This window comes from Centruroides sculpturatus, unplaced genomic scaffold (assembly GCF_000671375.1).
Source record: "Centruroides sculpturatus isolate CEXI.00-Female unplaced genomic scaffold, Cexi_2.0 scaffold360, whole genome shotgun sequence".
Taxonomy (NCBI): domain Eukaryota; kingdom Metazoa; phylum Arthropoda; class Arachnida; order Scorpiones; family Buthidae; genus Centruroides; species Centruroides sculpturatus.
This window is the reverse complement of record NW_019384584.1, coordinates 347,888-360,976: the sequence shown is the minus strand read 5'-3', so window position 1 is coordinate 360,976 and position 13,089 is coordinate 347,888. Positions and strand designations below refer to the sequence as shown.

The 13,089-nt window shown below is 29.7% G+C and overlaps 1 protein-coding gene across 1 annotated transcript in view; it reads left to right on the top strand.

The window, feature by feature from the left end:
- Positions 1-7,256, top strand: part of LOC111624535 (UV excision repair protein RAD23 homolog B-like) — a 41,206-nt gene extending 33,950 nt beyond the window's left edge. Inside the window, exons 3-4 of the mRNA XM_023367402.1 lie at positions 4,319-4,398; positions 7,019-7,256. Of these exons, the coding sequence (XP_023223170.1) occupies positions 4,319-4,398; positions 7,019-7,234 (296 nt within the window). The 3' untranslated portion in view covers positions 7,235-7,256. The remainder of the gene's footprint in view (positions 1-4,318; positions 4,399-7,018) is intronic.
- The last annotated feature ends 5,833 nt before the right edge of the window (positions 7,257-13,089 follow it).

Sequence of the window (13,089 nt, the reverse complement as noted above, 5' to 3'; positions counted from 1 at the left end):
TGTGTGTGTGTGTGTGTGTGTGTCCTTCATGCATTACCACACCGTTTATCCGATTGCCGTGAAACTTTGAGAAGTTGTTTAATATACTCCCGTGAAGGTTTGTGGCGTAGTACGATTGCCATGAAGCTTTGGGAAGTTTTTTAATAAACTCCCGCGAAGGTTTCTGGCCTTTACCCTACGATAGATGGCGCGCGTTTACACGAGCATTCGAGCACAGTGTGTTCAATCGATTTCAAATTGTGAAGACCATTTCCCCCCTCCAAAAAATATCTCTAGATATGCATTTATTATTTACAATATTTGTAATAATTTTTGTTTAATCACTTTATTTCAACTTTTTTTTTTTGCTAATTACGTAATCGCTCGAACTTTGTTAAAGCCTTAACTGTATCATGAACAACAACCAAAGTTGTAGAAGGAAATTCGCCTATTTTACCGATCTAGGGATCCTCCTTTTCCAAATTTTAATATCAACTCAAAATAATTTAAAAAGACTAATTACAATAAAATGGTTTATTATCCAACTATGAGAAATTTCACAACACGCCAAGGAAGAGAGGAAGAAGCAATTAAATAATCAAAATTATGAAGGATTAAAAAATATATATAAAAGTGGGGAATATCGCACTTCTAACAATCCCTGTGAGTATGTGGGCTAAATTTAAAGAATCCGTGCTTCTCGCTTAGACAACTGCATGTGGTTAACTCACGCGTCGGAATACCTTTTGATTTATTTGTGTACGCATCAGACGGAAAAACAAAAAATATCGTGTATCCACAAAGCACTCCAATAAATAAATAAAATTGAAACGACACTTTGAAATGTTTTCCCGATGAAAATGAATAATAATAATAAGTTTCAATGAAAATGATAAAATGTAAATTGAATTTTATCATAATGAGCTTGCTTGAATTTCCTTTCTTCTGAGATCGCAGCAATGCGCGACGGGTAAGCTAGTACAATATAAAAATTGAAGACACCACTGTAACAGTATGAATAGTAAGCATCATCAGTAGGTATTATCTAAAGTAGATGGTATATTAAAAATTATTCAAAGTAAAGGTAAACTTAAACTTATGCCTAAAACTATACAATATAAAGGTGAAGTTTTAAGTTTACCTTTACTTTGTATAATTTTTAATATACCATCTATTTTAGATAAGACCTACTGATGATGCTTACTACTCATACTGTTACAGTGGTGTCTTCAATTTTTATATTGTATAACTTTAGGCTTAGTTTTTAAGTTTACTGTTACCTTGTATAATTCTATTATAGCATTACCTTTAACTAATACAAACTGACGAGGGACTATTTTCTATTGGGAAAATAGTCCAAAATGCATTTTGGGTTTCGTTTTCACACTTATGTAGTAATTTTTTGAGTTTATTAAATTGTTTTCACTTTGATCCCTGAGCATTTGTGCCCATCAGTGGTCTGATAAGCCCTCACTATTATCTGCCTCATGGTTGTGGATAATTTAATTAATATAATTATATCAAGGGCTAGAAGCAACTTTTGTAATAATTTCGTTGTTATTATTATTATTATATCAATTATTAGATTTTTGTTAATTCATTTATGATGATAGATTCATAAGCATAATTAAAAGATTTTAATTGCATTTAATTAATAAACAATCTGTTGTTCAATACATTTTTTTTATTGAAATATTCTACATGAATTCCTATACTATGTTGTTTATGAACAACAGTCTGAACAATATGGCAATTTTTTAATTTGAAAAAAGGAATGTATTGAAATAAGATTCATTTGCACCACTAATATTAATGCTATCTTTTTAAATAGATAATAGATAAACACCTTTAAACAATTGTCAAGAACTGTTTGAAAGTTTTTTTTTTTTCTAAATTAAAATTTTTAAATTTATATTGTATGAACAAAATTTGTTAGAAATTTAAAAATATTTTGGTAAACCATGAAAGTGCCAATTTTTGAATACTTATTGATGATTTGCCATCATTATGCTAAGAATATATGATGTATGAATATATTCTAGTTTGATGAACAGCTTTTTCAGCTTCTGTAAAAGCTGAAAAGCTTTGGTTATCAAACAAAACACTTAAAATTATCTTCTCAATACTGGAAAGAATCACATATACACTTTTAAAAACTTTTAAAGTTCAGTAACCAAATTTTTTATTGTAAAAAAAATTTTTTTTACAAATGTTTTCAACCTTACTTAAGATCTGCCTCAGGTCTTTAAATTAACAATATTCCAAATTGGAATGCACAGAATAACTTAGGAGCTCTCTTGTATGCAAGCTTGGTACCTGTATTGTCAGAAATTTTTTTTAATACAAGGTATGTAATACTGGTTATATTCTATTACCATGAACGGAGTTAGGGTTACATGTTTGACCTCTATTGGAAAACTCCTTGGGTGTTGGAGTTGTATGTTGCTTGCTGGTTGGAGTAGGTGTTGGCTAAATTATATATTATATCTCTTCTATACATATGTTTTATAGCTATGTCCTCCAGATGCTTTAGCTCTATTAAAGTATCTTCCCAATTAGTATGTATAGGCCCATCTTAGAGCACAGAAGGCAGCCACTTCATATGAAAATGGGTCGACATAGTTTGCTGGAATAGTTAATAATAAGTAGCTGTGTTTGTATTATATGCTTGTTTCTATGTGGCCCATGTTCCAGAGAACAAACAGGTTGTCAATGTGTCTCTTGTATACAACAATGTTTGATGTGAATTCAAGTATGACTTTTTTTACAGTTGTCACATAACCAACTTGCATAGGTCACCTGAAAGGAGAACTTCCTGTTTTTGTAAATATGTGCTATTATTAAATTAGAATACCAAGGTATTACATATTAGGAGTGTGAGTTCTAAGATCTGTTTTTGATGAGCATGTGCATCAACTCTCCATAGTAAAAGATCTCTAAGAGCACAGAAGCACGGCTACAGCTTTACTGAGGAGTGTAAGGAAACAAAATCAAATACCTTAATATGCACTATATCTGTTAACTTTATCTGCCGTAAGATATCTATCAGATCAGTGGAATTCTTGATAGTTAACATATAACCTTTCAAATGCTCTGATGTAAAGTTGTGTATTGCATTTTCTAGTAGAGGAGTTGATCTTGCTTTATCCACATTGGATCTAAGGAAAGGTGTTGGTTTATGCGTTTTAATGAAAGCAAGTAATTTAGGGGTGTCTGATTAGGTCACAACCACCCTGCTTAATTTCATCATTAATGGCCAGCCAGGGATGTGTGTGTAAACCTTGTGAGCCTGTAACCTATCTACATAACTGTTGTCCACTGGTTCACAATCTGTGTCATTGATGTATTGATGCATGAGAGATCTTTAAGTATCTTCTTGTAATAGAACAAGAGTTCTGCTTTATTAGCTTTATATGGCGAGGTGTTCATCTGCCAACCATTTCTTGGTTTTATAAAAATTGTGCCAAAAACTGCTATCTTGGGTCTTGCTATTCATGGAACAAATTTTGAAGGCAGCTTGCCATCTATAATAGAGAGGTTGAGGCGCACGTTTTAAACGTGTAAACGTGTACGTGTGACGTTTGGCGCCGCTTTCCCGTAAGCCTAAAAGTTTGACAATGGTGTTTGGATAGTCGGTGGAATCACGCTCGACATTCCAAACACCATCGTCAAACTTTTAGGCTTACGGGAAAGCGGCGCTGAACGTCACACGTACACGTTTACACGTTTAAAACGTGCGCCTCAACCTCTCTAATATTCTTTGTAAACATCTTCATACCAACGATGAGTCTTTTGATATTAGGCATCACATACTCCGGGTAGTTTGGTAGTACCGGGTGCATACATTGGACCATATACCATGGTGTGAATGAGGTAATCTGGGGTGTAAACTTGTCCCAGCAAATTAACAGCGTAATGGATACCACTGCCTTGTTTAGTTTTTTCTTTTGTAATATCCAATTTAATTTTTTGGGCAGGTTTTGTACAAATATTTCTTGAAAAATTATAACCATCTATTCACCTCATATAGTAAACACGGGTTTTGCTTGAATACAACATTTTCCATGTTAATTAATTTTTCGGGTTTAAAATATGTGTCTTTTCTTGATGTTCGAACAGCCTTTCTTAAACATAATTTTCTTAGCCTCGGTAAAAAACACTTAAGAACAATGATTTCGAGCAAATGCAGTCACAATGGACTTTGAAAGATGCTAAACATAAAAATTTGGCATTACATTTCATATTTGTTGAAGTTTTAATTTTTTTTTCTATATATACTTTAATGCTATTAGTTTAAAATCTAGTTTTGCTATACTTTAATTATTCTGTTTAATTTTAGGAAAGATACTTAGTGATGACACTCAAATTAGTGAATATAACATTGATGAAAAGAAGTTTGTTGTCATTATGGTAACCAAAGTAAGTATTAATGTTTGATTTAAGTGATAGTGATTATTTTTATGTATTATGTTACAAATATTGTTAAAAAATGATTATGTTTTGATAACATAATTCTACAAACATCATACTTGATATATTGATATTATTTTATTAGGTGAAAAAAAAAAAATATTAATTTAATAGTACAAGGCACGGGTGACGTGTCACCCTGTATTAAAATAGACTATGAGTTGCTCAGCAGCTGCCTAAACATTTATCTACTGATGCCATGAACGTGTTAAATTTTTAATAAGTCATATTGTNAAGTTAAAATGTATGTTTAAATTTTTTGTAATTTTTCTTAAAAAAATCTGTTTCCCTTTCTCACTAGTTTTTTGTTATATAACAGACACTGAAGATGGTAAAATTCCCTCAAAAAAGACTTAATAAACCTAACTTTTAAGCTTTAGTGTAATATATCTGTTGTTTTTGTTTATAATTTTATTAATATTTTGTTTTATATTTATAAATTTGTAATTGGTTAAATAATTACAGTGAAATGATGTAAAAATGAAAGGAAATTGAAAGTATGAGTATTTGTTTTCTTTACAACAACAGATTGTAGTGATTAAATTTTGAGTATTATTCTGAAAGTCTCTTCCTTTTTACCTATATAAATATACATAATCGGCTTAATATTTTATAATAATTACTTTCTAACATACTTAAATTATATTAATTTATAAAGTTTTTACTTTGATTCTCTAATATTAAGATACCTTTGTCATTTAAAAATATTAGAGAACAGTCCCAAATAGATCACAAAATATGTATTATTACAATATGAAATGTACTTCAAATGTCATAGGTGATCCCATTCCTATTACAAGTGCAATATAAATTTTAATATATCATGTAATATGCAAAATCCATATTTTGACTGTGTACGCATGCATGCATGCATGCATAAACTAATTTTTTTAATAATTGCTTTAATAGTAAAAAAATTTATTATCAAATATCATTTTATTATTCAGTTAAATGTTTTTGACAAAGATCAAATTATTATGATAAAATTGCAGAATTTTTTCTTCAGATTTTTATTCTTTTAATTTTAAAAATTAACTTTTTATTAAATTGCTAATTTTTTAAACATATTGCTTAATTTCAAGTTTTCTACTGGTTTTCTTTAACAATTCTGTAATATTACTTTTATAATGTTTTCAGATATTACTTATCCAATAAATTTCAGAACTGTTGTATAATCATGCATATGTAATAATTTTTTAGACATAAGTGTTTTACATTTTTTAAAATAAAATGTTTCATATCTTTCTCTGTAAGAGGATTTCAGTATGATGAGTACTACATTCCTTTCAAATACTATAATGTTTTTAAAAATACTGTAAAAAATATTCTGTTATTGCTGATCAGTTTTTGACTAATTAGAAAAAATAAAGATAGCATAATTTTTGTTAATATGCTTATTCCTCTTTTTGTATCGTGGATATGTTCCAAAAAACACTATGTAAAATCATGTAAAGTACAGTACATACATCCTGTAGAAAAATGCTTGATAGGATGCACAGCTTCAATGGAATGAAAAAATAAGCAATTTACAAAAGAAACACGAGCCTTTTTATTCTAACATCATTTATCATTAACATTATTTGTACATTTATGCAGTAGAGTGTCTATTATCTGAATGCCGATCAACCAAAACGTCAGTTAACTGAAAGCATTCCAGTCAGACTGTGTCATACTGAATCGAACATTTTTGATACTAGATTAATTTCTAATGATACAATAGCCACTATTATTATTATAAAATTTTTATTAGGCTTAACATCAATGAAAATTCAATGCAAAGTGACATGCAATGGAGAAAAATTTAAATATGGGATATATTAATATACTGTTATTGGGATATACTTATATACTATATTAATAATGTATTTTTTTCATAAATAATCGGTTAACCGACATATCGATTTTCCGAACAGCCCCAGTCCCCAATTGATTTGGATAATTGACGCTCTACTGTATAGTATACACAAGGTAGCAAAGGAAATATAAATCAACATAGAATTCTCTGATGTTTATATAGTATTGTACTGTGCTTAAAAAAGATAAATGAACTCTTGATTTAGAAACATGTAATTTTAAAACCAGTCTTTCAACAAAGAGTTTTTTTTAACAATAACACAATTTTAACAAAGTTAAATTAAAAAATTTTTAAAGCTCACCAGTGGCCAAGTGGATAAAACCACTAAACAGTGGTTGTGGGTTCACACCCCTCCAACAGACTGACCATGTAAAGAGATGTGAATTGAAAAATTTTCAAATAAACTGGTTTTATTTTTTTCACATGAGGGAATTGATGGTGTGAAAAGAGGATTAGTTTTCTTTTGTCAACTGTGTTATTTCAAAATTGCATAAAAAGAGAGATAGGTGTACTTTGACTTATCATAAATAAATACTTATTAAACATTACACTAAACTTTTTAATTTTTAATAGATAAATCAAAATTTTTTAATTTTAAATATCTAAAATGAATATTTTTAGTATATCACAACAACATAATTTATATTTCTTACAGCATTTTTCTTTAGAATTTACCTATAAATAAATGATTGATGATTTTATTTAATTATTTAGCCAAAATTAGGTACAGATTCAGGTGATACTACAAGTCATGAAGCTGCAGCTATACCAACTACTCCAGCAGTTGTTGCTGGAGCACCTCAGTTTTCTACTGCTACTACTTCTAGCACAACTGTAACAGATAATAAAGCTGCTACTTCTGATAGAACAAGTGCAGAATCTAAACCAACTGAAAAAGAAGTAAATACAGAATCAGGCAATAATAGGTAAGCAATACAAAACTTAATCTGTTAAATAATAATAAAATCCAATTATTAAAAAATTTGGATGTTTTGTGTTTTTCACTTTTGGATCTGTATGTAAGTTCAAAAATTACAAAATTCAAATAAGGTTCAGTAAAGTTTATCAATTTTATCATGATAAGAATAAAACATTTTAAAAGTATTTATCATTATTTTAGTTTTTTTTATTTAAACGTAATATTTAAAACTACAAATATAAATACATAAATAAAAATTTATAAATATTTATTGTATTGCAAAAAAAGCAAAGCTTTAAAATTAAAGCAGCTTCTGAAATAAATTTTAAGAAGTAAAATTGTCAAAGTTAATATTTACTGTTTTTTTTTACTTTAAACTAAATTTTTATTTGAATTAAAATTATGATGATGAATTTTACATGTTTTATATCATTTAAAAGCAATTGCTGAAATTATTGATTTTTAATTAATAACTTTAAATCATTTAATCTAATCATAATTTAGTGAATATTGGCAATAATTCATTTTGTGTTAATAAATTATAATGTTTTTTGTAATTGCAATTAATTTTAAATGTAAACATATTATATTGGGTTGTTCGGAAAGTAATTTTGTTTTTTTTACCACTAGACGGATTAGTCGTATTTTTCTCGCCATTTTCATTCTAAATCATATTATCATTATATATTTTGACAGCTATCATTTTAAGGCTTATTTGTAAAAAATTTTGTTTGATTTTGTACAATTGTTTATTTTTTGTCTCATCAAATATGGAAGATCGAAAGCAGCATTTTTGACATACAGTGGTACCTCGATATACGTCTGCTTTAAAATACGTCCTGTTTGGACGAAACAAATTTTGCTCGGTATACGACTTACTTCAATTATGCGTGCCATCTATGAACAAGTAGCACTATCGGTGTATTAGACCAGATTAGACATTCGCAGTGCCACAGTTTATAACTTTGTTAAATTTCTTCTGATTTTAATTTGTAAGTAAAATTTTATTATTTTTATTAATCATGAATTGCAAAAAGGCAAATGAAAAGCAACAGAAANGTGCTACAGTTTATAACTTTGTTAAATTTCTTCTGATTTTAATTTGTAAGTAAAATTTTATTATTTTTATTAATCATGAATTGCAAAAAGGCAAATGAAAAGCAACAGAAAACTAAAAAAAATGACTAGAATCACAATGGAACTGAAAAAAGAAGACTGTTGAGAAATATGAATGTGGCACGCGTGTTTGAGATTTTAACTGTTGCATACCATATTCCGAGAACGACGATATCGACAATCGTGAAAAATAAAGACATTATTAATTAAATCTGCTAACGTTGTGAAAGGGGTTAAATCAATTTCTAAACAGAGATCGAAGACATTAAACCATGTTAAGAAATTGCTTTTGCTTTGGATAACTGAAGAACAGTGTGCTAGAGACAGCATATCAGAAGTAATTATTTGCGAGAAAGCTAAAAAGATACATGCTGATCTCATGAAAAATCAAGCAGGAAAGGGAGGTGTTTAAAGCCAGCCATTTTTTTCATGAGAATGGATTAATCATTTTTACATTACTTCTTATGGGAAAGGTTGGTTTGGTATACGTCCAATTCGGTATAAGTCCAAACATCAGGAACGGATTAAGGTCGTATACCGAGGTTCCACTGTATTTTGCTTTATTATTACCAAAAAAATAAAAATGCGGTTCAAGCAAGAAAAAAATCATGTGACATGTATGGTAGAGATCTGTTGACAGAACAACAGTGCCAAAACTGGTTTACAAAATTTCATTCTCGCAATTTCAGTATTGAAGACGCACCACATTATGGATGGTCAATTGAAGTTAATGAGAACAAAATAAAAGTACTGATTGAAGCAAACTGCAGAATAACAACACGTGAAATTACTAAGAGATTAAATTTGTCAAATTGAACTGTTTATGATTACTTGAAACAAATTGGTTTCATTTCAAAGCTTGATATATGGATTCCACGTGTTCTTAAAGAGAGATGCTCTCTCTTTGGTGGGATTTTAATGAAATTTTTTTTGGAGCTTTTACCAGACAATTTAACAATTGATTCGAAAGTGTACTGCCATCAAGTAAACAAATTGAATATCATCATCAAACAGAAAAGGCGGCCAGAATTGATCAACAAAAAAGGTGTAGTGTTTTTCCACGATAATGTCAAATTTCACACAAGTTTGGTAACTCGTCAGAAACTGTTATAATTTAGATGGAACGTGCTATCACACCAACCATATTTGCCAGATCAAGCACATTCAGATTATTACTTGTTCCAGTCTATACAAATTTTTTTTAACTGTAAGACACTTATTTGAAATGACAATGTCAAAAATCACTTGGATCAGTTTTTTGTAAGCAACGATCAAAACTTTTATGAATATGAAATCATGCTATTACCAGAAACGATGACAACAGGTATTTGAACAAAATGATCAATATATAATTCAATAAAATATTTATTTATTATAAAAATATTGTGTTTTTTTCCATGGAAGAAAAACGAAATTACTTTCCGAACAACCCAATATGTGTTGTATTGAACTGAAACAAATTTTGGAATTTTATTTTATGCTGATTATCAAAATATTTCACAAATTATCATCTGTCACAGGTTAATTAATAGTCTCATAAGCTGTAAGAAATGTTTTGTTATGTTATAGGTGATAAAGTTGATCTAGCTTATGTATACTCTATCATGGTATATTTTTATATAAGTAAAAGTTTTTAATATATTCTTAATGTTTTGGTTACACATAATGTTAAAATATTAGTTTTCCTAATTTCATTTCCTGTTTCTCTAATTGTTTAACTGTTAGTCTAAAAATTGTACAGTATGATCTATTTATTGCAATCATTTAGGACTTGTCTATGTTAATGATAACTGATGAATAACATTAAGTGAAGCTATAATTAATAAAAATTTTTGTTTTATTGATTGACATTAAAAGGCATGTTAAAACAATTTAAAAATGTATAGAAAAGATTATTAATAAATAATAATTAATAATTCATCTAGTGCATAATTGAAATAACAAATGCTTAAAATTTAAATTGTTATATGTGAACAAATAGTGATTTGAAATGGTTAACATTGAATGTTTAAAGCTTTTGTTAACACTAGTGATGATAATTCATGTTAGATTGATTTTTAGCCATATTCGTTGAGGTTGATAATGTAAAAAGCTTAATACATATTTACTTGTAATAACTACAACTGAGACTTTTATAAAATTTCTTATCATAGTCAGTGTATTTTAATATGTTTTGGGGCTTTCTTTATATGAATTTATTCATGGCAATAATAAATTTTGAAAATCTTTTAATTACATAAATCAAGAGAGTTTTTAAAACCATACTTATTGATTACTACTTGCTTGTAGATTTTGATATGATATATGCAGGGTGTCTCAGACCACTTATGTACTCATTTTAAAATGGAATAAAATAAGTTTTTTGAAATGTCCCAAAAATTTTGATAAGTAAATCAAGTATGCTGTATTGAATAGTTTTATCTTGAACATCCTGTACTGACTAGAAATAGGCTACCCACCAACAGTCTATTTTTTTTTAAATAGAACAGGATATTTTTTATTTCAGATTGGTATGAAAGATTAAAAAACGGAAACATTTTGTTTCACATTTTTGTTGAAAATGACTCCACTGACCATAACATAAGCAATATGGGTATATGTTGAGGATTGTATTAATTGGAAATTGGTGTTCAATATGAGCACCATTGTCTGTGATAACAAGCTTCAACTCTGATTGGGAAGGAACTTCATTTTCATCTAAGGATGGAACTGCCTCACCTATCCTAAGAATTATATCATCCTTATAATTAGACATTCACAGTAGACAAAATCTTTTATCTTTCTTCACAAATAATAATCCATAATGGTCAGATCAGGTGATTTGGGTAGATAGTTGATTGGACCATGTTTGATGAACCACTTGTTGGGAAAAATAGTATTCTGTACTTTGTTGGCAACTGTCGTTGTGAGTTGGATATCCATCTTATTGAAACCAAATGTCCAGGCATAATTTCAAAGGAAGATGTTCTAGTGAGATGGAAGATCTGTCTCTAACAGGATTGCATGTGAAATACTACTTAGATTTCCTTCAAGGAAAATAGAACCTATGAAGTTGCCTTTCAATAATGCCACACCAAACATTTACTTTTCTATGTCAATGTGTCCAATAACAACAATTTCAGGTATTACCAGATCAGTCACTTTTAAATGTACTGTACATTCATCAGAAAATACAATGAAAATCAGTTGGTCGTTGTTTAATCCAATTGCAAAAATGCAAGGTTTTGTTGACAGTCATCACAAATCAGTGCTTGGTGCAAGGACATTTTGTAAGAGTGAAACTTTGCATCTATCAAAACATGTCAAATACTGGCATAAATATTATCAAAATCTTTTTCAGAGTCTGATGGAATCATGACAAATTAATTTCTACTAATGTAAGAATATCTACTAATCATCTCTAATTGGTCTTTTTATTTCTGTTATGATGAGGCTGAACATCATCTTCAGTTCTGATTCAGTTAGCCAAATTTGAAAAAAAAATTCTACAAATGAGGAGTATGAGATGGATAATATGCACAACACAATCTTTTGTCTACAGTGAATATACCTAGAAACCCATAATCAACATATTCTATGTCTCTTCATTCAAATAAGATGTTGCTAGATAGATCACTGTCACTGGGGCTGTCCAATCTTTAAATTGCAGTACCTTGCCACTCACTCAGATTAATATCATGAAATTATTTATTTTATTTAGCGTATGGTTACACATCTAATTGTTAACAAGAACAGAAAGCAGAAAAAGTAAGAACACAAATCATAAATGTAAATCTAAGTTAGAAATATAGTTTAAAGCACTTTCAGTCATAATCAGGAAGTCACTCAGTTAAACCTGGAAAAGATCTTACTGGACAATCTTCCAAGATATGATGTATAGTCTGTCTTTCAGCACCACAGTCACACTGTGGGGATGCAACTTTTCCCCACCTAAAAAGACTGTCCCTGCACAACCCATGTTTAGTCCGAATCCTATTTAACACACTCCAAAGATTTCTGGATAACTCAAAGCCAGGTGGTCGCTTTGTGATACAAGGAAGTTGTCGACTGTCCACCGGAGAGACATCAGCCCAGAGCCTTTTCCAAGATTCAGTGAGGTTGAAATTATTGGAATGCAGGGATTTAGCTCTTATAAGAGGAGGGTGTCTTGATTTAAGTCGATTTATGTTGAGGTCATCAATATCCTGATGGATCGGAAGTTGTGGATTAGACAATATTTTCCTATATTCCCTGAGCAAAGTGCTGTCCCTTCGGAGTGCAGATGGAGGGATATGGCTCAAAATAGGTAACCAGTGAATAGGAGTTGATTTAAGAGTACCTGTTATGATACGTAGAGTAGCATTTAGTTGGGCATCCAGTTTTTTAATGTGAGTACTGTTCATCCATACCGGTGCACAGTATTCTGCTGCAGAGAAAACCAAGCCAAGAGCAGAGATCCGTAAGGTGGACGGCGAAGAATCCCATGTAGTTCCACATAGTCTTTGGAGGACGTTGTTTCTGGTATTAACCTTGCAGCTAAATTCATCAGATGTGTTTTAAAAGATAAAGTTCTATCCAAAGTGACGCCAAGATATTTCGGGTTCATATTATGTTTCAATAAATTGTTGTCAAAGTAAACCTTTAATTCTTCATTTGCCAGCTTATTATTAAGATGAAAGCATGTAGCTTTAGTTTTTGTTTTACTCAATTGAAGTCTCCACTTGCGAAAATATTGTCCTAAGGTTGATAAGTCCTCTGTCAGGACCTTTTC